Source organism: Argiope bruennichi, chromosome X2 (genome assembly GCF_947563725.1).
Source record: "Argiope bruennichi chromosome X2, qqArgBrue1.1, whole genome shotgun sequence".
Taxonomy (NCBI): Eukaryota; Metazoa; Arthropoda; class Arachnida; order Araneae; family Araneidae; genus Argiope; species Argiope bruennichi.
This window is the reverse complement of record NC_079163.1, coordinates 89,068,793-89,093,245: the sequence shown is the minus strand read 5'-3', so window position 1 is coordinate 89,093,245 and position 24,453 is coordinate 89,068,793. Positions and strand designations below refer to the sequence as shown.

The window sequence follows — 24,453 nt, the reverse complement described above, 5'->3', positions numbered from 1 at the left end:
ATTTTGATAGTTTCTTATTTCACAAGTTCAGTCTATCATAACAAAAATAAAAAAATAATAATTTGGAAATGCTTTACAGTTATGTCCTGCAAATTGTTACACAAAATATCTAAAAAGTATAATATAGTAAATCCATTCTAAGTAAATAATTCCATATTTAAAATCTTTCCAAAACAATGATAATACATCCTTATATCAAGTAATCTAAACCAAATAACATGTTAACGCCAATTTTCAATTTACATATGATTCCTTAGAAGCATTCTTGAAACTGAGGATACAGTTGTTAAAATCATCTAAGAGTGAAAATTTTGCCAACTGGAAGTATATGTCTAATAGTTTGAAATTAGCTCCAGTACAACGATTAGAATGGACGCCTTGTATGGTATCTATTATGTACAGTAGAAAATTCGCCTATTTGTTTCTTTGTCGCAAGAATTCTAAAATGTTGAACAGAAATATGAGATTCATAATGCTCATCTGGATTCCATTTGTAAGTCAATCAGGCTGTTTTAATTTTTAAATTAACTATTTCTTTTTACTGAAAAGAAATACCTACAAAATCTAATAATAAAAATATTTGCTTTATTTTTAAATATTTACTCTATCATAAAAAATATCATGCAATTGTAGTTGCTTTAAATAGAAAGTGGGGTACTGTATGTAACAAGCGTAAAACTTATCGTAAAAAAAATTTCTTTTATTCGTAAGCAAATAAAGTTTAAGTAAACAAGCACTGATGACATTAACAGATTTAACAAACACAAAAAGTGTAGCAAGTAGATATATTAACCCCCTAAAGAATATAGCCCAAAAATGTAAAAGTGTTTAATGGACCTTCCTATAAATCCATCACATTCCTTGATTCACAACGGTTTAAAATTCTTCATTTATTAAATTTGGAATAATCATTCCTTTTCTTAAGTTTTATTTCATTAAAAGAAAGGGTTTGTTGGATACATGTATTCATAACACCTTATTTAGTCAAAATAATATATGATAATCTCTAAAAATTTATACATTTATTAATATTTCCAAGGTTGATCCAGAGCTAATTTCACTTTTTTTGTAAGATGAAGAAACAACTTTGAAATAAATTAAATATATAAAGATCCAAATATTTTTAAGTTCATAACAATTTCGAGACAAAACTGAATAGAACATGTAACCAGAAAGGATGTTGATAGAAACATCAAAAAATATTCTTGACTAAACCTACAGGTACCTACAAAAGAGATGAATCAAAAATTAGATGAACTGCCTGAAAATAGAATTCAAAATCTTGAGGGTTATAAACTCGAAAACTTTGCGATAAACAGTTTAAAATAGGAGAGAATTCTACGGAAGGCCTAGCTGATCTGGGACTGTTGTGCAAGTAAAGAATATTAAACTAAAAATTTAACTCAAAACAGTTAATTTTCAAATAGGCTATTTTCTGTTGTTTAAAAAATTTATGCGTGAAGTAAGTTTTATCTTTCTATAATGCTTTTATTAACAGCTCCTGAAGTCCTCTTTTGCGCAATGGATCACAGCATTGGTTACTCTTTCCCAGCTGATTGGTGGTCGCTTGGAGTTACAGCTTACGAAATGATTTGCAATATGGTTCGTATTATCCTAGCTTCTTTTAATAAAAATTTCTAAAATATCTTGAAGCTTCACAAAAACTTATTAAAATTTTAATGGCTGCAACACAAAATTCTGAAAAAAATATCCTTTTTTTATAAAAATTCTTGAAAATAATGTAAAAAAAATCTGTAAATCAAATTTCTGGTGATATTTTAGATCTGTGTTGCTCTTATAATATCTCAAATAGATTTTGTCATTTTCAAGTGAATCTCGCGTTTGTGCATCCGTCTTTCCAGCCAAATGAGATCAGTTCATGGAAAAAAAGCTTTTTTATGGAAAATTTAACTCATTTGAAATGTGGTTTGACATAAATTTAGTTTAAAATTTTAATAAACTACCCCTGATTTAAATGTCTTATAACTTGGCCTAAATAAAAATTCTGTTCCCCTCGCCCAAATGTAAAATATCAAATTTCAAACATTTTTTTTTCCGAAAATTTTAGATGACACTTTTTAGATGATTAGATGAGAAGAAATACAGTCAAAAAAATTTTATTAGATAATAATATATTATAACTCATTTTATTATTAGATTATTGAGATGAGAACAATTGCAGTCAAATAGTTTTCATCTAAAATAAAAAGTCTTAAGATAAGAGATTGAAGTTCTGTTTTTAAAATGAGAAAATTCCACATTCAACTTATAAATTCAAAACGTTTTAATCTTTAAATTTGTCCATTTTATGTTATCTTAAATCACAAAATTATCACAAAGAAGATTAATATCGCTAATAATAAATGAAAAAACAAATACTGTTTTCGTTCATGAGAGTATAAAGATGTGAAAAATTTAAAGGCAGAAATTTCTATCAATCTTTCGAAGCTTATATCAACAAGGTGCATATTTTTTCAATTAAATATATATCTATATATATATATATATATATTATTCCAATCACTTGTGCAAATGTGTGCAATCATTTCTCTCATTCATGTAAAATATATCGAATCTTAATTTTAACAAAACATCCTTTAACCACTTTTAAATTCACTAAGTTTAAAACTTTTAAATGGAATATTTAAAATTTAAATTAATCTATTTTTTCAATATCATAAAAATTATCAACCCTGAGAAATCTTCTAAAAATTAAATACTTGCTATTTAGGATAAAGAGTTCTTAATTACTTTTAGCAAATTTTTCAAGATTAAAATGTAATTAAAATATTATATTTTATCGATTCTCTAAAGGAAAACCAATCCAGTATACAATTTTTCAACATACAGTCGAATACTTTTTTCGAATATCCCAAATAAGCATTTGAAATGAAAATTTCTCAGTGAGTATTCATTTACGCTTTAGGATAATACCCATTTTATTCCAGTACTTATTATCATCATTATTATTATTTTCACCAATTCTTTTTACAAGCTCATAACTGATGCTTCGCTTGGCGTACAGAATCTTGACAGATAATTACTTCATCGATACGAAATGAAAAACACAGTGAGAACATTCGCTTTAATTTTTAAATCGAAGAAACATGTTCAACATTTATTAAGCATTTTTTTATACCTAGCATCAATACATTAAATTTAACATCTAATTACTATGTTGTTAATTTACACAAGCATAGTATTTCGTTTGAAACACAAAAATTCTATTAAAATATATTTTATTACAATACTAAATTTGATATTAAAATTTCTTTAAATCATAAGTTTTCTTTATTACTTAATCTGAAGAAAATAGGAGCAACTTAAATCCACATAGCACGTAAATGATATTTGAAAATGTTCATATATAGGTAAAGTCCTTCCCCTTTAATGGTTCTGGAAAATTGGAGTAGATACGTAGTCTGCCCAATATATATGCAAATTGAGGTCATAAAAACTTCATTTTATAAAATTTAGGGTACATTAATCTTTCCCTTTCTCATTCGGAGCAAAACACGACCTACCCCATTTCCATTGGTCAAAACATCCCTGGAAACTCTAAGAAATATTTTTTTTTCAACTCGTAATTTTTTTTTTTTTTTTTTTTCGTCTCCGCATTGTCCTAGTGCCGATTCCACACCACTATTATCCATTTTAAGAAATAATTTAGAATGACAAGGTCTAGGGTAGGAGTTTTATTTAACTTAATGATCGAATTACGGCTATAAAATATACGAAACATCATTGTTAAATGTGTTGCATTTTGGTATGATTTTTGCACTTTATTTCCTCAACTCCAAATATTTTATCAGAATCATGTGTACGGATGGCTTTCGAAAATTCAGTTCATTCAGCAGGCAACAAAGCAGTGAGTCGACCATAGAAATACCGAAGTACGTTTATATTTTATTGAGCACGTGAGAACAAGGATCTTAATTGCGCTTGCAGTCTCCGTGGCCCTCACTGAAATGCATTATGCGATTACTTTCTTCGGTAGTTACCGCCTAAATGCTTCATGCGTTTCTCGCGAGTTTTTAATAAAAAATTTAATGGTGAGTCGTTTATCATTATACACTGTCGACAAGAAAAAAAAAATCGCACCGTAAGTCAAACGCTTGCATGTACTTACAGTTTGGAAGTTACTGACGCTCCAGTAAGTCCTCTGATGACAGAGCAGATGGTGCACGAAGGCAAACATTAACTTCAGGCAGCTGTAATAGCTTAAGTTGCATATTTGTTGGATAAACAACGTAGAATGAATTGCATTTACAATCGGCAATCAGTTACAGATATTTAATTGTTGGATATTGCAAGTTATGAACATTAAGTTTTATAGTGCCTTCTTATCTCATTACAAGCTCATTACTATCATCTTGATTTTGGATAAACAGGGATTCGAATAAAGATTTCTTTGGGTCTGTTGACCATAAAATACTTTACTACTATGTTTTAAATAGTAGTAAAGACTACTATGTTTACTTTAAATTTAGACTACTATGTTTTAAATTGCATTTTTACTAGAGAATTTCAGTTGAGTAGGCCTGTTGAAGCAAAAATAAATGAAACAAAGCCACGTGTTTTAATTAATATTAAAAGTGTGACAGTAAAACTATTTATAGTTGCATATGAAGTGAGATTCCTAATTGAAGAGCTTAATTCTTTTTAATGCTCGTAGAGGAATATTGATTTCTTCCTAAACTTCAAAATGTTAATGATGTATATTAAATAATCATGCATTCTGTAATGTATTTTTTATCTTAAGTTTCTGTTTTTACGTTAGACTTTTTTAAATAAATAGCTTGATTCTGAATCAAGAATTAATAATTTGTTCTTAAACATTTGCTTTGCCTTTTGATTTTTTTTTCTAAATTTTTATCTTTTCTGGCGTGTGATCGCGTGCATGCGTACTTAATTCTTTATGTATTATCGTTTTGTCTCTATTTGTTTCGTAATTTTACTTATGAATTAAAATTCTCCGCCGTCCAAATCAATGATTTACAATGATTTGGAAGTCGAAAAGTTTGAATACACTCTCTGGGTGGGTTGAATAGAGCAAATAAATAAAATTTAGCTTATTAGTTGAATACTAAATGTTTTCAACAATTAAAAAATTCTCGAAATTTTCTAAATATTTACAATTAAATTTTATATACTATCCCCAATTTATCGACTATTGATTGAATTCATATGCTGCTTGCACTTCCTTAACAATGGGGACTATTATCTTATAAAATAAACTGAAATACCAGGTTTTTTTTAAAAAAAATTTTTATTGATGGTTTGTTTGTTTCTAACAGAAATGTAAATTACTTACGAAATTTTTTCAAATTTTTTTCACAAATATTGTGAAATATAAGATTTTAAAGAAGGTTCAGAAACAATTAATTAATAGTTATTTTTTATTATTTAAAAACTGTTTTCTTTCCGTGTACTAAGTATTGAGCTAATAAACATGAAGGTGGCGCCAAAATACGAGGAAGATATATTTAAGTAAGATTATTTTAATTTATTAGAATTTGAAAAATGTTTATTTAATTTGAAAATTTGGTTTTGAGTTGTCTTGTTATTTAAAAATTTATTCAAAACCTGATAATTTCTCTTCAAGGATTGATCGAGATACAGAAACTCACTGTTGAAATTAATATTTCTTCATATTCCAACTCGTAAATTATTAATATATTTTGATAAAAGTTAATTTTCTATTTTTTTTTATCATGCGCGGCAATCAGTACATTTTTGAGAAACTGCAAGACTCTCCTTTACAAAAGATTTTATTATTTTAATCAAAAACAAAGTTTCAGACGACAGAAGATTTTCGTGCATTATAATATTTTATTTAAAGGAATCTTTTACATAGCAAATAAATTATTTTAAAAGCTTTTCTTTATGCAAAACCTTTGAGATTCTGAAGAATGTTAAAATTAAATAGATTTTTACTTTCTCCCAATCGATATATTTACAAAATTATTGAAGTACACGTAAAGTTTTAATAAAACTTTTCTGACAATTAACTAATTAAATTTTCATTAATTAAAAACATCAATATCATCCCTATCAGCGCTGGGTATTTTAGCTAAAATATAAATGATACAAAACTGAGAAATATTTAATGCATTGATTTAGAAAGGAAATTCCTTAAGCAGTGTCACATTTCTTATTTTCAAAATTGGATATTCCAGACAGTGAGTTTTCTTGAAATGTGAAGTATTGATTCGCTCTACATTGTATGATTTTTTTCAACGAAACAACTATAAATCTATATAAATAAGTGCAAAGAATGACGGGAAAATTTTAAAAATTTATTTTTAACTAATTAATTAGTCAAAAACATAAATAACTGAAATTTCCTTTCAAATAAATTTCTTTCCTCCCGTCAAAAACTGAGTAAAAATGAACTTTATTCACTAATTAGATTAATCAAAAAGCAAAAATGATATTTTCAGCTTTTATTATTTAAATTTTTCATTATAAAAGATGAAAAAAATTCTTTAAACAATTGTACTGCGAAAATTGATTTTTACTCACTGATGCATTCATTTTCTTAGTGAATGTTATTGTCTGTTCTGAATTTTTCTTTCAAGCTTCTTTATTTCCTATTTTTGAACGAAGAGCGAAGCTTTTCTTTAATTCCTCTCTTCTCGGTAAATACTCTAAAAATGAGTGAATAAATTGTTACTATTAATTGTTTCTGGATGATTTTAATTACATTTTTTAATGTACCAAAATTAAATTTAGGCAGAAAGAAAAAGTCAGTACCATTGAAATTTAGTATTTGTAGTTATTCAGGGATGAACCGTCTTTTAAAAAGTGCAATAAGTACAAATAATATATATTCTAAACAATTTGCTTCACAAAATCCGTTCTTATTTAGATACCAGAATATATGCTAACCAAATTTTTTTTTGTTGTTGTTTCAGTGATTTATCAAACTTCTAGAATTTCATGGCTTAAACTTAATTTCTTAATATTCATTCAATGGAAGTCTCAGATGAAACTATTATTCCTCTGTTCAAGATTAGAACAAAATAAGCAAAATTAAGGAATTCGAATTATTTTAGACTATTTCCTTTTGGGTTTTAAGTTGCTCCGTAGCAATGTTTGAGAACTTCACAAAATAGTTTTTAAACATAAATCTGATAATATTTTATTTATATTTTTATAGAGACCATATCCTGTTCATTCCAATATTAGTATTGAAGAGATCCATGCCGTGATTAAGAACTCCTGCGTACGATTTCCGAAATCCGTTGATAAAGACCTTGTGAGCCTCGTTCGAGGGGTAAGCATTGATTATAACAATCGAAATATGTTATAAAAAGCCGATTGCATCTGAAAAGTTTCCTTAAGAAATATCAATATTGGTTTCTGGATGCACGATCTGGATTCCTATAATTTGTTCATATTTGGTGGGATTGTTCTTTAGAAGAAAAGTTTTGTCATACTTTAAAAAAAAAAATCGTGTCTTAGTTTAAAAATACTTTAAAAAAATTCAGTTATGATGTTTAGAGTTTGAAAATTTTGGAGTAAGTCAAAACCTTCGCATCTGAAAAAATATGGACATTTCAGAGTTAATTTCTTTTTAAAAAATCTGTTTACGTTTATTATATATGTAGCTCTTTATACCTATAAATTTTTGTATGTTTGAGAATATACACTACTAAATAAATTCATGAATTGATGAACTAATTAATCTAATCTAACCCATTCAATAATTTACCGACTGCTTTACGTCAGAAATGGCTTTTTATTACAAAATTATTCTGATAATAAATTAGCTAAAAAGAGCAACAAACGGTAAACTTTTTGTTTTCAGCAATTATGTCAAGCCTGGAGTGCAGACACTATTGACTGCATTTCTAAAAATGGAAAACAAATCAATTGTTGCAGAATTTGTACACCAGCTTTATATTTCAGAGAGACACGCAAAAAATGCGTGCTTCCCATAATGAGAAAGATGCCTAAATATTGACCTCAAACAAAAAGTCGTGATAAATTACTACAGTTCTAAAGCAGATTTCATTAACAATGCAAATCTAAAGAGATTAGTTTTCCGGTCTGGATTTAAACACGGAATATAGGTATGATCATGATGGATCAATGATTATTACAACAAAAATGCTATTTTTATTCATCTAAATGCCAAATTACATGTTTCGAATCTTAAAAAGGAGCATTAAACTGTGTTAGTTAATATAGTGTATATGTTGCTACGTGATAAAAATATTCTACCATTTTCTCTTTTTGATAATTAGCTTATACAAGATCGAAGAGATGTTAAAAATAACAAAATTTAAATTTATGGTTTACACGGAAATTCGCTCGATTTGCTGTTTTTAAATTAGGTAAGCAACAGCATTGATTGAATTTATCTTCAATAAAATATACATTTGTCGAAATGTTATTGTGAAAAAATTTCAAACAAGTAAACTTCTAATGATAATTTTAATCGAATTCTTATTTCATATTTATTACTACGGATGTCCTTCAGAAATATACGACGAATTAGTTTTCAATTTAGTTTGGTTAATTTTGTCTTATAGTCAAACAGATGTTCCATGGACACGATGAATGAGTTATATACCAAAAAATAGAGTGATATAAACATCTGATTGAAAGAAATGTGCGAGGAGATCGAAGTATTTGGCCATTCAATTTTAAAAGCAAAAATCTGAGTTTAAGTATTAAATTTTTAATTAGTCCATTATTTCCAACAAATACCGTTTAATACATTGAAATTCATGATTTTAGAAGTTAAAATCTTTAATTAAAATTTTATAATTCAGATACATACTAAATATAATAAATTTAACCAATAATGTCATTTTAGCACAGTGTTTTAAAACATTTTACTGGAAATTATGGAATTTAAAGAGTTACTGCACTGTTTTAGGGTTTTCGATTTTAATTCGTAAATTTATACAGATATTTTTTCGTAAATTTGTTTTTTCAAATAAAGTTTGATATCTACTGAAATTATCAAGCCACTTCTAGAATGGATTAAATTTCTTCGATATGACTTCTTATAAATTAAAGAGTTATTATTACCTTACTTTTTTTTTAAAAAAAAGTATTGATTAGTTGCACAAGCAACAGGATGCAGACTTCCTCTTTAGAAAAGGGGTTCATAAATTATTTTCCGAATTTTTTAGGGTTATTAAAAGGTGTGAAATAATGCTGTTAATCGAAAATCAAAAATATCATGCTGTTAATCGAAAATCAAAAATATCAAGCGATAATTCACCTCGCCCTTTTGCCGCATGTCTGGTGTGATACTTATGAAAGGCTGGAGATATGAGTGTCTTAATTTCGTTAATGTCAGTTGGAAGCGATGAAACAAACACCTGTTTGGTGTAGCCCTCAGGGGAAAAAATCGATTATCACTATACACGCATATCTACAGCCTTCATACCAGACATGCAGGAAAAAATGTGGGCTGTGTTATCTTATTTCTTCATGTTTCTGGAGGGGCTCATTTGAACAGTTATAATTGTGTTGAATTTAAATTTTCAGTTATCATTTTTGATATCCGATGAACAACAAGGCTGTACTTTGTTTTTTTTAATAGTCTTGAAAAGATGTGATATTCATTAATGAACATTTTATGTTTCAGATTTTACCAAATTCAGCAAATCGTCTTAAAATTAGAACATAGAACAACTCAATTATTCATAAATTTACTGAGATTAAAAAATTACTGATAAGAGCAAAAAAAAAGGAATTCACTTAGTTTATATAATCGAATCTTATATAAACTATGAAAAATTGTATTTCTTTTATTATTCTAGTGTCATTAATTATTCATCTAATTTAAGGAAACTAACATCCTCTAAAAATTATTCCCTTTCTGAAGAGACATTTTAACATCAAAATTTTTAACAAATATGTATACTATTCTTGTTATAAACTATCTGAATTTTTGAGGCAGACTGAATTCAAAATATTCTTAGAAGCTTCCATGATAGCCAGCATTTCGTTTTACAGCGATAGTATGCAAGTAGCGGTAAGTATGTAAATAATTAAATTCTGCTCTATCCTTAGAGATTTGAGACACGTTTTCGCCTTAGAAGCTTTAACTGTAGCTGTAAATAAATATCATAAGCGATATTTACCCGTCGGTAGATTCTTGATCCGTGAGAAAGACAATTCTATCTGAAGGTTGCAGCAAATATTCAAATACCGTACAAACAAAACTCGGAAACAGAACGGCTCTTAGTGTTGAAGATAAACAACAGTATCGTTGATAGAGGAAATAAATCCTCGGAATTGAAGCTAATTATTCGACGCTTCGTTGAAATGTGCGTAATAATATTAGTATAAATAATTAATATGTTTATTCTAACGCTTTATTCAACATTTAATGACTAGCATTCTTGAATTAATTTACCCATATGAAATGCGTGTAACAGCTTACTCATATAAAAAACCCACTCAAGTCTATTACTGAAACTTTTAAATGTGTCATACTAATAATAGATGCACCCTTAAAAAATATTTTAAACATCAAAATTTGCAAAAATGTACTTTCTTGTAGTTTAAATGTGGGTTTAATGATACTGAAAAATATCTAATTCTGAATAATGTTGTCATTCATAATTAATGCTGCTATTTCAGCAATAAAAATATACTTTCCTAGCAAGACGGTTAAATACTGTGAAAATACGGAATTATTCACATTAATGATATCATCAGCTTCTGAGAAATCGAAATTCAAAGAACTTGCCATAGAGAACCGCCTTTATTAAATTAAATAAATTAAGACATTATATATATTATATATATATATTAGGTACAGTAAAAAGAGGGAACTCAGTTCTTTCAATTATATTTAGTTTATATGCTCAAATGAAATGATTAGATACAGAAACGAAAAGTGATAAGACATTTTATTCAAAATTGGAACAAATACGACTCGATTTGCGAATCCAAACAACAACAACAAAATTGGGGACATCTGATCACTTTATTTAAGATCAAATGTCAGAAGTTAGAAACTGGTTTCAGCTTCAATATGTAGGAGGTTCTTGTGGAAAAGGATATTTCTTGCAAAAAATTTTACAATAATTAACGAGCATGCTAGCTCCGCTTAATTGGTATTTTTCAGGTGTATATATAATGAACGGTGCCTAATTAGCTGGCGGTGTTCTGTTTTTATTTCTTTTTAACAATCGACTAAACAACGACTCTCTTCTACGTATGCAAACATGCATTGTCCTGTTTATTGCTTAGAATAGCATTTTACATTTTTGAGGCATGGAACAGCTATCTGCAGAATCAATAAATTTATTGTACAATTTAGAAATAAAAGGCAATGTGTCATTATAAACAATGAAGTACATCTGCTTAGCTAAAAAATTATCTGCAAAATAAAAATATTAAAAAAAAGTTGTTTCAAACAAAATTTTCCAGTTTATAAGCGAGTCTTGTCTCACAAGGAACCTAAATATTTGTCTATTTGTTAATCAAATCACACCAATATTCACTACAATTTTTCTGCTTTAAATAGAATATTGTTTACTCTTTAAATCTAAACATATCAATGTTTCATCCTAGAAATTGACAACGGAAAACAGTCATTTGACAGGTTCGTATGCTTAGTATAAGATAAGACATCAGGAAACTTTTCAGATTCGATATACTTTTAATCATTCAATTTAGTGTTCGGTGTTGACAGATAGTCAGAAATGAATTTTCAATTCCAGCTCCTAGAAGTGGATCCTAATAAACGCATATCATCCATAACACAAATGAAGGCACACAGCTGTCTGAAATCCATTGACTTCAAAGCTGTCTATGACAAAAAGTACACACCATCTTTTGTACCAAGAGTAAGTTTCATATCTACTCATTTCGCTTAATTTCCCACATAATCTACAATTTTATTTCCTACTGTTAATTAGTATGAATTAGTTAAAATGCAATAACTAATTCATACTAAGTTATAAATAGCCATTAGTAAGAATGCATAAACAATAACGTAAAATGTTTAGTGTCAGTGTATTCAAACATTACAGAACTAAGATTATTGCCATAATTTTATAAATTTGACTTTCCATTCTCTGATAAGATAACGTACAAATAATTAACAGAAACAACTTTAAAAAGGATTTAACTGTTAATAAAATTAATTCTGTGCTGAAATGGCATTCCTGAAATAGCAATCATCTCAGACATTTCAGGGAATGCGTATACAGATGCAGATGTCATGGCTGATGTATTTTTCCTATTATAATAATGGAGTACAATAATTTAAAATATAAAACTTAAGAGATCAAATTTTCAAAAAAATCTATAATTTTTAAATATTTTTAACTTGCATTTTAATTAAAATTATTTAGCACTCTGAATTTGTTTAATTACAATTTCTGTACTAAAATCCTTTATTTCAGGATACGAATTTTATTAATTAGGCAGATTATGCGTGACAACAATCAAATAAAAAAGAATTATCGTCTTCTTTCGCCATTAAATAAAATTATTGATTTAAAATTCTTGATTAATAATTAATGATTTATTAATTAATTATTAATACCAATTAATATTTATTTAATTGGTATTCATTCTTAAGATAGCAGTGCTCTTGAAGTTTGTTGATTTTGGCCTTCCGAAAGAAAACAAGAGCAGTCCATAAAAATTTTATAATATTGCATCAAATACAGTTTACACCAAACACGAAAAATGTTTTGAAATTTTTTTTTCTTCCATTAATGTTTAAGCAAAAAGATACGTTTGCGAATTCGTAATATGGAAAAACAGGTCATGTGCGTTTATTTAATTTAAGAAATTCATTAAAATATTGCTAAATCATTTTGTTTTACTGCCTTTGCTTAGAAAAACCAGCTTAATTGCGATCCTACATTTGAGCTGGAAGAAATGATCATTGAGTCTAAGCCCCTTCACAAGAAGAAAAAGAGGCTTTCCAAACGCAACAAGGCCCGAGGAGCTCCCACGAGCCAACCAAGCCAAGTAAGTTTCCGCAACAAACTGCTTTCATTTCACAGATACTGATGATTAGACTAAAGGATTTATAAAGGGTAACGCAAGACTCACAAAGGTCATTGTCATAGGCGTGAAAATAGCGTGAGAAGGAAAATAGAGTACTAAATTTTTAAAGAAGTATATACAAAAGACAAATATAATTTCGATCGCGTGGTATCTAGGTTAGTTTAATTTAGGCTTTGGGGCTAATCATGAAGCATCCTGGCTTGAAACCTGATGATTAAAAGTAATTAATTATAGTGTGGTCAACACTCTATCATCAAAAAAAAAAAAGAATAACTTGTGAATTCGATTTGATTAATTTTCATACATCATCTTATGAACCTGACTTTAAAAAATAACGAGTCTAGAAAAATTTTGATCTATTGAAAAATGTCTATAAATATTTTTGCTGGTTACATTAATAACACGCGATTTTGTAAACAAAGTTACTATTTGATTTTAAGAAGGGGGGGGGGTACACGTGTGTGAGAGAGAGAGAGAGAGAAAGAGAGAGAGAGAATTCAATCAATACCCGCTTTAAAAAAATTTTTAACGTCATTTAGTATGTAAAAATGAAAGTACCTTTACTTTAATTCAAAGATAAAAAAAAAACAAAAAAACCGAATCTTGAGAATCTTCAGTCTTTAAGAATCTCTAAAAGAAGTTGGATTATCAAACTGAGTATTTTTCTAATTCGAGTACGTAAGACCTGTAACTACGGCTTTAACTTCCAAATTTTTCACCAAATTTTTCATTAGTGAATATTCACCGATGATAATTGGCGCGAGCTTCCTTAAAAATTTACATGTCTGGATCTTTAATAAATACCATCTGAAGTTAATTTTCATCACTTTAAAGAATATATTAAGTCCTCAAATAAAAATTTATTTGATTTAAATGGTTGCAAATCATACATATATAATAAGTTACAGTCATTTGAAAACTGAAACGAGAAAAACGTAAACGTAAAATGATCGTTTAAAAGCAAGCAATCGTGACGAGTTTTGAAAATTTTCGATGTCACATTGCCTGATTGTTAAGTACACTTAACCGCATTCACCAACTGCATCTATACGATCGATGGAATGTAATTACGCACCAAATAGCTGAAAGATATAGTGAATATGAATGTACACTTTTCTTAGAGCTTTCACAACGAATAAATAGCCTTGCCTCTAAAACTTTAAACATTGTTATTAAATTAAAAAAAAGAAAGAACGTCCAAAATTAATCTATAATTTGTCTTTACACAATCGAACTCGACTGCCTAAGTATTATACTTATGAATTTCTGATGTACATTTCTAAGTATGTTGTTTTCAAATGAAAACAAAACGAGTGACTCCAGTAGGAATGATCTCCTGCCTGCTTTCATGTATATTTCAATAATATCGGGAGATTTGCCTTTAACTTCGTATTTTTATGCAGTTTCTATTTTAGAAAAGTATGTTTTTCTAAAATATATTTTGCCTAAAATACGATACAGATCTACACTCTTCGTGTAAAGATCACGTACAATATTAAATGGATCTAGCTTATTACGTTTTTGAGGTATCGTATTTCTATACACATGGTTAGACAGATAAAGAAATAATTTCCTTTTGACGGATTTGTTCAAAATTTCAGATCTGCAGCAGCGGTGATAAGTCATGAGCTAAATATTTTATAATCATATTACAGGTTTGGAATTATTGTGATCACGTGCACATGGACGAACAGACAATCGTTCCTTTAACAGATTTGGCCCAAAATTTAACAAAGATATATAATTTTGTTGTAATGATTACATAGCAAATTTCAGCCATATAGCTCATGATATTTATAATTTCTGATTTTTGCATACACGCGAATTGACAGACTGATAAACATAATTTAAAAAATGCTTTGTTTTTACATTCTAAAACATGAAAATTCATCACAATCACGAAATAGATATTTCGCAATTTCTATTCTTTCTCTTTGCATTATTTCTCATACGAGAAAATAAAAAAGTTTCTCTATGTTATATCTCTTAATGGGATTAATTAATACAGTCTCCACCACCGTTTGGATACGAAAGTCTTTATATTTATCTCTTCACATTAATGATTCAATCGATTATAATAATAGGAACTTGTGTGCCATAAAAGATCATATAAAATTTATGAAGAATTTAACTCTTTGAACTAGTCTAAATCAAGAATGGTCGAATTATCTTGCATTCTGTACTAAAAGAAATATTTTAACTTTTACGAGTGAATGCATTTTCTTATTTACAATTCACTTCTATATGGTACTTCTAAATTTAACTCAGCCATGGAATTAAGCTATTAAATGTAATCCTTAGCAAATAAAATTATTATTAGTTATATCAATGTTTTATTAAAAACTACCCTAGACCTAAATTCTTCCCTATCTTATCTAAATAGTTTAATAAAATTTATTACGTTGCCCGCTTTTTTAATCTAGCGGGAAAACTACTTTTATTTACTTTATTTTCCTCAGGGACATCGCATTATGCTCTTTATTCTTCCTTTGTTTGCGTGTCATATCAAAATGCCTCTTCACAAAATCTCATATTCAGCGCATCTAAAGGCTTTTGATAGATAAAAAGATTTAGTATTAAAGTTTTAAAAGAGTACGACGATTTATTTTTCTTAGCGATAATATTCTTAATCATGTGCATAGCGAAGTTATATCTGTACTTGCAATCTACTTTACGATAAGAAATCCATTTAAAATATTTTTCCGTCGTTGGTAGTTCTATCTCTTACCATTAGGATAATATATTTATTACACATGATACAAAAGAAAGCGAATGAAATGATGTCGCACACTTTTCACTGATGATATCGTGATGGTAATTTCTTATTAACACATTTCACAATTAATCAATTTTTGAATTCAATATTTGGTAACACACATCCAGAATGAAAACAGTGTGGAAAGAAGGCAAGTGTAAACCTGTTCATTTAAATAGAATCTAAATCAAAGATAAGTACGCTGGAATTTTATTAAAGCTCAAAAAACAAAACCTCGCGTAAAAATTCTTTTGAAAAAAAAATGATGGCTTTGATATACAAATTACATTTCTTGCGTTCAATAATATTTGACTAATATTATTTTCGTATCAAGTAGATCTACTAACAATTTCGTTGCACGTTATTGGAAAAAAAAATCTTTTTCCAAAAAGCTAAGTCATTGCATCCTTAAATTCCGAGAACGCTTGGTATTACTTGAGAAGGGGGACAGAATACAAAAAGAGATCTCTTTATTTGCCCTAGAATCTAGAATCGATAATTTTTACAATGTTAGAAAGGCAGCATGAAATGGATGTCTGTGTTGAAACAATTTTGATCAATCTTATTAAATGAATGAAATCACCCCAGACCTGTTACCACGCTAACAGAGATTATTAAAACTATACATACAAAGAATTTCTGTTACATTACTTGACGAATCTGAACACAGTGGTTTTCTTTTTGTTTGTTTAGTTTCATTCTGGATGCGTTACGCAGAAAGCGCAAGGCATCTGATGACACACATTCCACCGTTCTTCTCTCTCCGCTTCCATAAAAAAACTACGGAGAGATTTTTTTTTTTTTTTTTGCGCCATTGTATGATTGGATTTCAACCCAGACTTCTGTGTTAAGCATAGTTAGTTTTGCAAAGTGATGTCATACTTTTTCTTTTTTTTATATTAATTTTTATGGAGTTTTCGATCGATCACTATACCAAAACTCAGCATGTGCATTGAATGGTATCCGTCTATTATCTACACATTTCCTTTTTTCTCCAATAAAAAAAATCATTATTTCATGATTCAGATAATTTTAATTTAATGAATCTTCTTTCATGCATGGCTTTTTATAATTTTTCAAAATTATTTGCGTAATTTTAACTATTTTGAATATCAAGCGCATGAAAAAAAAATCCTCTCTATTTTTATACATCCGTCAAAAATTAGTCATGTTTTCTCCAAACTTGGATATATTATACATTTGAATAACGAACAGCCGTAGAAATATAGCGAGAAATGAACCACACAAAATAGATCCTATAAAGAGTGTCTGACTTGTACAATCCTTACAAATGAGGAATTTCCCATCATTAGCGATAGGCCCTAAACGAGTTACAAACCACTATTATGTTTATGTAATTGCACGCATCAAAGCATCATTTTTCACCCTCGCCATGGAATCAATTCGGCAATAATAGTTTAAACTGCCATAAAATGGCTATTCGTCGTTTTAACTCATGCAAAGCAATTCAATAAATTAAGCTCTTCTAATTGTTTGAAATCAAAATAGACCTACAAAGTGAGCCGTGAGACAGTTCTTATTGAAATATAAATATGGCGGGTTGAATTTGTTTGACATTTATTAAATGTTACTGTGTTTGGAAATAACCTTTTTGCTATAAATCCCGCTGGTTTTTGTTATATTAAAAATTTTGTTATGTATCTCTTTGTTTCAAATTTCCAACATCATTAAACCGCAATCAACACCAATAAAAAGAATATTCTTTATTTTTTTAATTGGATGCTTCAAAAAAAGTCGCCAAATCCTATAAGATTTTATATCTCAGATAAATAAATTTATTACTTACCGCAGCTCTCTGCAAAAAGGGTTTCTGTGAAAAATGAAGTCATTCTTGTGTAGCGTGCATCGGCATTAAGAAGCTGTACCAGAAACTCCTTCTAGCGACATATTTTAAATATGATTACGTTTTCTTCTGCAAGGAGATTTTCAGCTGCGATTCAATCAGACTCTTTCTTTTGAAAAAAATTACAGTTTTCATTTTTGAAAACAAAAGTAATTCCGCCTACCGAATTATTTTTTCTTTTCCAGGAAGAAGAGGCGAATCAAATCTGCATGGAAAGCATGCGAAAAGAGTTCGTCCTTTACAACAGAGAAGGGTAACTGATGAATTTTATTCGCTTTTTCTTCCTTTCTTTCTTTCTTTGATTTGCAGCTAAAATACGTGTAGTTCTTTTTCTTTCATTTTATTCAAATTTTTAAAAATAAGCTTCAGATATACTATGGTATTTAAAAGACGAACTGAAGAATGTATCCTTGGTTATCTACATTTTAATTGTGTGTTTTATGCGCGTTTCCGATTTTTATGTATCATGTTTTTTGGAATTCAAAGCATGGAGGAAATAAATAATTAAAAACATTTCTTCGTAAAAAAAATGAGTTATCTTTCCAAACTTTCCCTTCTATAATTACTGATTTCATTTGTTTACATTCACTTAATTCCATATTGACTACCAATATAAAGAATAAATAATAGATTTTTTTAAGTTTTCGAGTTTAAAGTATGAAGAGTATTATTTTAATTCATAAGTTGCAAAGGAAAATGAGGTTTTATTTCCATCTTTTTATACAAATAGCATTTTCCATCTTCATTCGCAAGCGAATTATTTCTTTTGAAAGCTGTTTCCTGTTTAGGATCATTTTATTATCAGTCTGTATATACATTTTGGGCAAAAAATTAAACCGCATTCAATTATTCGTTCAATTCAATCCTCAGATATAAAAAAAAGCATCTAAATTTAAAATTTTTGCTTAAATATTTAAATTAATCCCCTCGATACGTTTCATACGAAGACTTAAAAACTAATATTTTATAACAAACTGAAACTTAAATTAGAAAATTCGTGCTATCTTAGAAAACCACTGAAACTAACCTTTCAAAGAAGTTTAAAAAGTAAATTTCAATAACAAAAAAGTCAAAATCAAAGAGTATATTTTAATTCAAAACCGAATTGTGCACAGAAAGATAGCTTAGTATATATACCTCAAACCAAAAGGAGTGCCATAACTGTTTATAGATATAAATAATGCAAAAAACGGGAGAAAACTCTTCAGTTTAATTTAAGATTTCTTCATATGATTTTCGTTTGTGCACTACTTCTGCTGCTTTAAAAAATGCATATTAGTAACTGCTTTACGTTTAGATATATTTTGATATTCTTTATTTCTAGCGAACTCCGTAACCTCGAAATGGCTGAGAGAAAGAAACAGTGGGAAGCGGAATTGGCCAAAATTGTCAGCTAATTCTTGACGAAGTCAAGTCCTCATCGTAAATGCAGCAATCTTGTAACCCGTAATTGGAGACGGGAGTCAAAATGACTCCGTGTTGTTCATTGGCTCCGATTATTTTTTTTGTCCTTGAATACAGTCATTTCCTCAGTACCTTCATGTACAGTTCGTTTCAGTATCCTGAGACGACCACTTTTCGATGATTCTGTCGCATTACGGGGTGAGACGCGGAAAGATGGGAGCATTTGCGGAATTCACCTTTATTTTAAATTCCCCCCTCCATAAGATACTTTTTCGTTCAATTTTTTCTCACGTGTATTCGAGTGTTGTGTCGTTTCTGACAGCATTTTATTTTAATTCCAAATTGCGTATTGATATGGCTAGTTTAAGTGGCAATAAAGCTTTCTGGAATAGTACGACGAAAATTTCCTAATTATTTCATATATTTAAAAATAAAATATTCTTAAGAAAAATCATTAATAATATTGTTTTTTTAAATATCGAAATATATAAAATATCATATATTAAAAATAACATTTCTAATATATGATATTAGAAATGTTAAGACGTTCCATATTTACAGTAGTTCCTTAAAGGAAAATAAAATGTTTTAAACAGAATAAACTCTCGATTATCCATTGTAATTAATCTTAAAATATTGTCAAAAAATTCAATAACATATAAAAAAAAAGAATCTTTTTAATGTAAAAAATCATTATTTCGTAAAAATGTAATTAACAAATTTTTAGAACATAATTTTTCATTTATTCTTCATAATTTAACATTTGTACCCCTTACATTAAACAAAAATTGCTCTGAAATATTTTATTGTGCATTGTACATTTTTCCGCCAGTATTACTAATTATCTGCAATATTTACATCTCATAAATCCGCGAATAATCCGAGTTTACTTTATTGTTAAATGTAAACATCGCCTTTCATCTTTCCTCTCACCCCTATTTTGACGAATTAAACTTACCCTAACGCTTGCGCAAAAGCGCGGAGGGTTATAGAATCTGTAGTCAAACATTAGATTTAGATTTAGACTTAGATTTAGATTTAGATTATTACATTTAGCAGTGTGTTGTCAGAAATCCAAGTTTAACTCAGTTATATACATGTGCCCATACTTTTTCAAAGTTTTCATTGCTATTTATGGAGTCATTGACCACATCTCTGAAATTGTGATTAAAAAACTATATAAAGCATCAGTGAATTTCTACATATTTTGCATAGCAATCTGTATTGTATTCTTCATTTTTATTTGTTAAATTCTAAGTTGTTAATGTTAATGTCATCCCATAATATTTAAACGAAGTTAGTACTAATCAAAAGATCGTTTAGGTTTTTCTTATAATATTTTTCCAGCGTTTGATATTATAAACATTTAGCATTTTTAATATTAATATTTTTAACATTTTTGATAATTACATGATTTCCAGAATACAATGCGTTTCCAAAATAAATATATAAATTGTTTATAAAAGACAAAAAAGAAAAATTACAATGGAGTCTTTTTTTCTCCATGTCTCTGACCGCGCGAAGAAATTCATGTCTCCAGTTACGGGATAGAGAAAATGTAGTGGCACTGAATGAAAACTAAATGTCCTGCTTGAATATGTATTGGTGTTTGCAATGCGAAAGCACTTGTCAGTTTTTTTTATGCCCATTAAAATGAATGCGCTTATTCATATCACGCAACTTTTCAGCACGTACAGTGTATACATTATTTGTGACATTGCTTTTTTGCAGAAATTCCTTGATTGCAATGCTAATAAAAAAATTGAGTTTCATTGATTGTGTTTTCTTTTTGTGTGTGTGTTTGTGTGTGGGGGGGACATCGTAAGCTGGTGGTAAGTTGTCTTATAAACATCGCTGCCTTAAGGCCCGAGATTCGAAAACAGATTTTATAAAGGAACAACCGTGTAAGCGGACCGGCTGCTCGCTTTATCCGTCGGGACCAAAAACATCTTCAGCTGATGTAGCTCAGAGTTTTAGAAATGGAGAGTTGACGACTTAGGTGTCTTTGTCCTCATCTGCTCAAGGTACAAAATTAAGAGATGTGTCCTAAAATAATATTTATTTTCTTCAAAATAAGATGGACGTAAATAAAACTGAACTAGGCAATTTTGCCTCTGGAAGATTTTTAAATGAACATTAATGGCAGCACATGCACTACAAATGTACAGCACGAAGCTGGTACAAGAATGCATACCAAATTATTCAATCCGTGTGCAAAAGAATTCATTTGGAAAAAAGTAAAGAAAAAAGGAAAATTAAACTAGCTGAATAAAAGTGAGGGAAAATCAAATTAATTATGGGTACGTAGACAATACAACACACAAATGCATATATAAACACACAACACATTTATAAACACACAAGTACATAACACATGCTAAACTGAAATTCAAAATTTCAGTTATACAATCAACTTTTTGCAAAAGTAGCCATGGTTAAAAATCTTAAAAGGGAAAAGCGTAGCATATATAATTACAAATCAATAGAGAAGAAATGAAATTAAGAGAGAAGATGTATAAAGAATAAATAAAGGCAGGTAGAAGAAAAAAAATAACAAAACAAAAGAAATAGTAATATTGAGCAGAACATTTTTACATTAGGCTGTTTTATAGTGTAGAAGAAATATTATTCATATGTACAAGTGGGAGAAAATTCTGAAAAAAATAAAAAGTAAGGCTATGTTAGAAAATAAAAACATCTCGACTGTCCACAGAAAAATTGGTGAAAATTCACCGTTTTGTGGACAATGTTATATTTTTTTCCTTCATTTATAGCGAAACATTTTACTTCAACAGAGTCAATTGTTTTAACCAGGGAAGAAGTGGCCGTGTCCTCTGCTAGTTTTATACTAAAAATTTCTACTTTTTCTATGAAGTTTAATTTTAGTCTACATTTGTATATACTTTTCCAAACATATCAACATCAACGGTAGACAGATACTTTCCATGAATTAAGCTTGTCTTCCAGAGCTTTAATCTTAAAAAAGAATATATTATTAAAGTATTTAAGATTGAGAATATCTTTAACAGTTATGCTATTTTCTTTTTAATATCATCGTCTTGCTGCATTAACAGTCTTTCTTATACAATCTATTTCAGGACTCCTCTAAAGAATGTTACTTTTTTTTATAAATGAAAGCAACCTGAGAAATCGTAAAAGGGAAAATATCGATAGTACTTTCCAGGACAAGTTGACTAGGAATATTTTCTGAAAGTTCATTTCAAAAATTAGAGTGACATAGATACAGATGGTCGAATTAAGCCCAATAAGCTTTTTAAATACTAAAAGACTTGGATAATAGCTGTTAATTGCAGAGGTAGTAGCATGGGAAAAAAAGAAATTCTATGAACTGAACTATCGCAATTTTGCATGCTGGAAGGCATATCAGAGCTACATAGAATGATATCAATAATATTTGAGCCTTGTGCAGGAGAAAAAAATTGGAAGCACTCTTCATTGGATATAAAAAGCTTATTTGCACGAAATAAAGTCGCATCATTTCGTTCGTCTGGCATCCATAATAGGACTACGCCAAGCTTCAGTTTTATTATTGGAAACTATATTACATAAAATTCTTTTAGGTTTCTTTTTTAAATTTAAGAATTTAAGATAATTTATTTGGGTTCAATTCAATGTCAACTCTAGGTTCAAAGAAAGCTGAGCTAAGTTTTTAAGTTATCTAATTTTATATCAACAACTGAAAGACAGTAGTTGAATAGAATTAGGTCTAAGAATTAAGAGAATTTAAGATTTCGGATAATAATTGCAACTTTGAACGAATTGGCATGTCCTTCAAAGTAAAGTTTAAAATTCTTCAGATATCCCAGAAAAATTATAGAAGAGTTCCATTATAGAAATTATGCTTTGGGATTAATACAATGGCGATACCATTTGTCTCCATATAAATAAAAGCTTCTGAGGAGGATTTTTAAATTTATGCAAATTAAGTTTCAGAAATCTGATAACAGAGTTGTTAGAAAATTTTTTCATAACCTAAACATAAAATTATAACAAGCGCAGTCTGTTTGTTTTTGGTTTACATTTACTTTTTTGGCTCTTTTTTCTTTTTACAATACCTCACACAATTCGCAGATTTAGGACCGCAAAGAAATCTTTAAGACATACGCATGAGACAGCATGTTTTTGAACAAACTTGTACGTTCTTAAATCATCATAACTTTGTTGCTTATGAAGCAATAACAGAAGGGACATGCAACACGAGAAAACTCGTGAGCGGTTCTTAATGTGTTAACACAAATATTAGTATTAATTTTGTTTCAATTACTATTTATGTACTAGTTAGAGCATTGATATCAGGAGACACTATTTAGAAATCAACTAATTTAGGATTGTAACCTCACCATTTCACTAAATATGTGTAGCATCTCTTTTCTTTATATTAAAAAAATTATCCATCTCAAACTCTCTGGCTGTCCATTATAAAAATGTTTGTTAGTCTGCTTCCGGTTATTTTCTTATTTCGATTATCCAATTTTTGTAAGATATTCAAGTATAAAATAAATTTTTAATATAATTATATGGAAAAGTTGAAATTCCACAAGATCAAAAGAAAACTGAAGAGTTAGAATTCCAGAAAGTGAAAATCCCACAAACTGAAGGAAAAACTAAAACTATGAAACTTTACAAAATGGCTTAAAAAATACATGTACCGAAAGGTCTTTAGTGTCGTATATAGTCAACGGGTAAAATTTTGCAAAGAGAAATTGATAGAGCAATAATTTCTACTGCCAAATAATAATCAGCTTTCTCTACTCAAACTGTCGTAAATTTTCTCATAAATGAGCACGGCAAAATTATCTTTGTAAATATGTCGGTATACTTTTTAAAAATATTTTCATGCCATAACTAAAAATATCGAGAGCAGAAAAACATATGTCAACACTGATATTTTCGATATCTGCTCTCCGACAAATTTGGTCTAAAATTTGACAGATAACTACGATTTTGCTGGAAGGACCTCATACCAAATTTCATCCATCTAGAAACTTCTAGCTTGTTGGATTTAAATGTTTTCGAATTTCGTTTAGACACAAATAGAGTTGACAATGACATATTTTAATTTAAAAAATTGAATATTTTATTAATGTTTCTTTTTTTAGGTCGTTAGCTCCCCCGTATTCTGAAATATATCAAATTCTACATTTGATTCTGCAAATGTGGAATTTGATGCAATTGTACAAATTCCACAGTTGTTTGAAAAAAATTTGTACAAATTCTTCATTCTGAAAAACATTAAATCTCAAATATTTTACATTTTTGAAACCAATGTTTTTTTTTGTAATATATAAAAGGAATAGAAACAAAACAAATTGGCGTCTATTAATGCTTTCGTAACATGATGAACAATGAATATTTAGCATTTTTTCAATGACTAAAAGGAGGTTAATCCTTACATTTGAAAAACTGA

At 28.7% G+C, this 24,453-nt stretch overlaps 1 protein-coding gene across 1 annotated transcript in view; it reads left to right on the top strand.

Annotated features, from left to right (window-relative positions):
* The window catches only part of LOC129960955 (serine/threonine-protein kinase 32B-like), a 108,552-nt gene extending 87,807 nt beyond the window's left edge, over window positions 1-20,745 (top strand). Inside the window, exons 7-12 of the mRNA XM_056074732.1 lie at window positions 1,499-1,602; window positions 7,163-7,279; window positions 11,700-11,825; window positions 12,829-12,963; window positions 17,807-17,874; window positions 18,946-20,745. Coding sequence (XP_055930707.1) covers window positions 1,499-1,602; window positions 7,163-7,279; window positions 11,700-11,825; window positions 12,829-12,963; window positions 17,807-17,874; window positions 18,946-19,018 — 623 coding nt within the window. The 3' untranslated portion in view covers window positions 19,019-20,745. The remainder of the gene's footprint in view (window positions 1-1,498; window positions 1,603-7,162; window positions 7,280-11,699; window positions 11,826-12,828; window positions 12,964-17,806; window positions 17,875-18,945) is intronic.
* The last annotated feature ends 3,708 nt before the right edge of the window (window positions 20,746-24,453 follow it).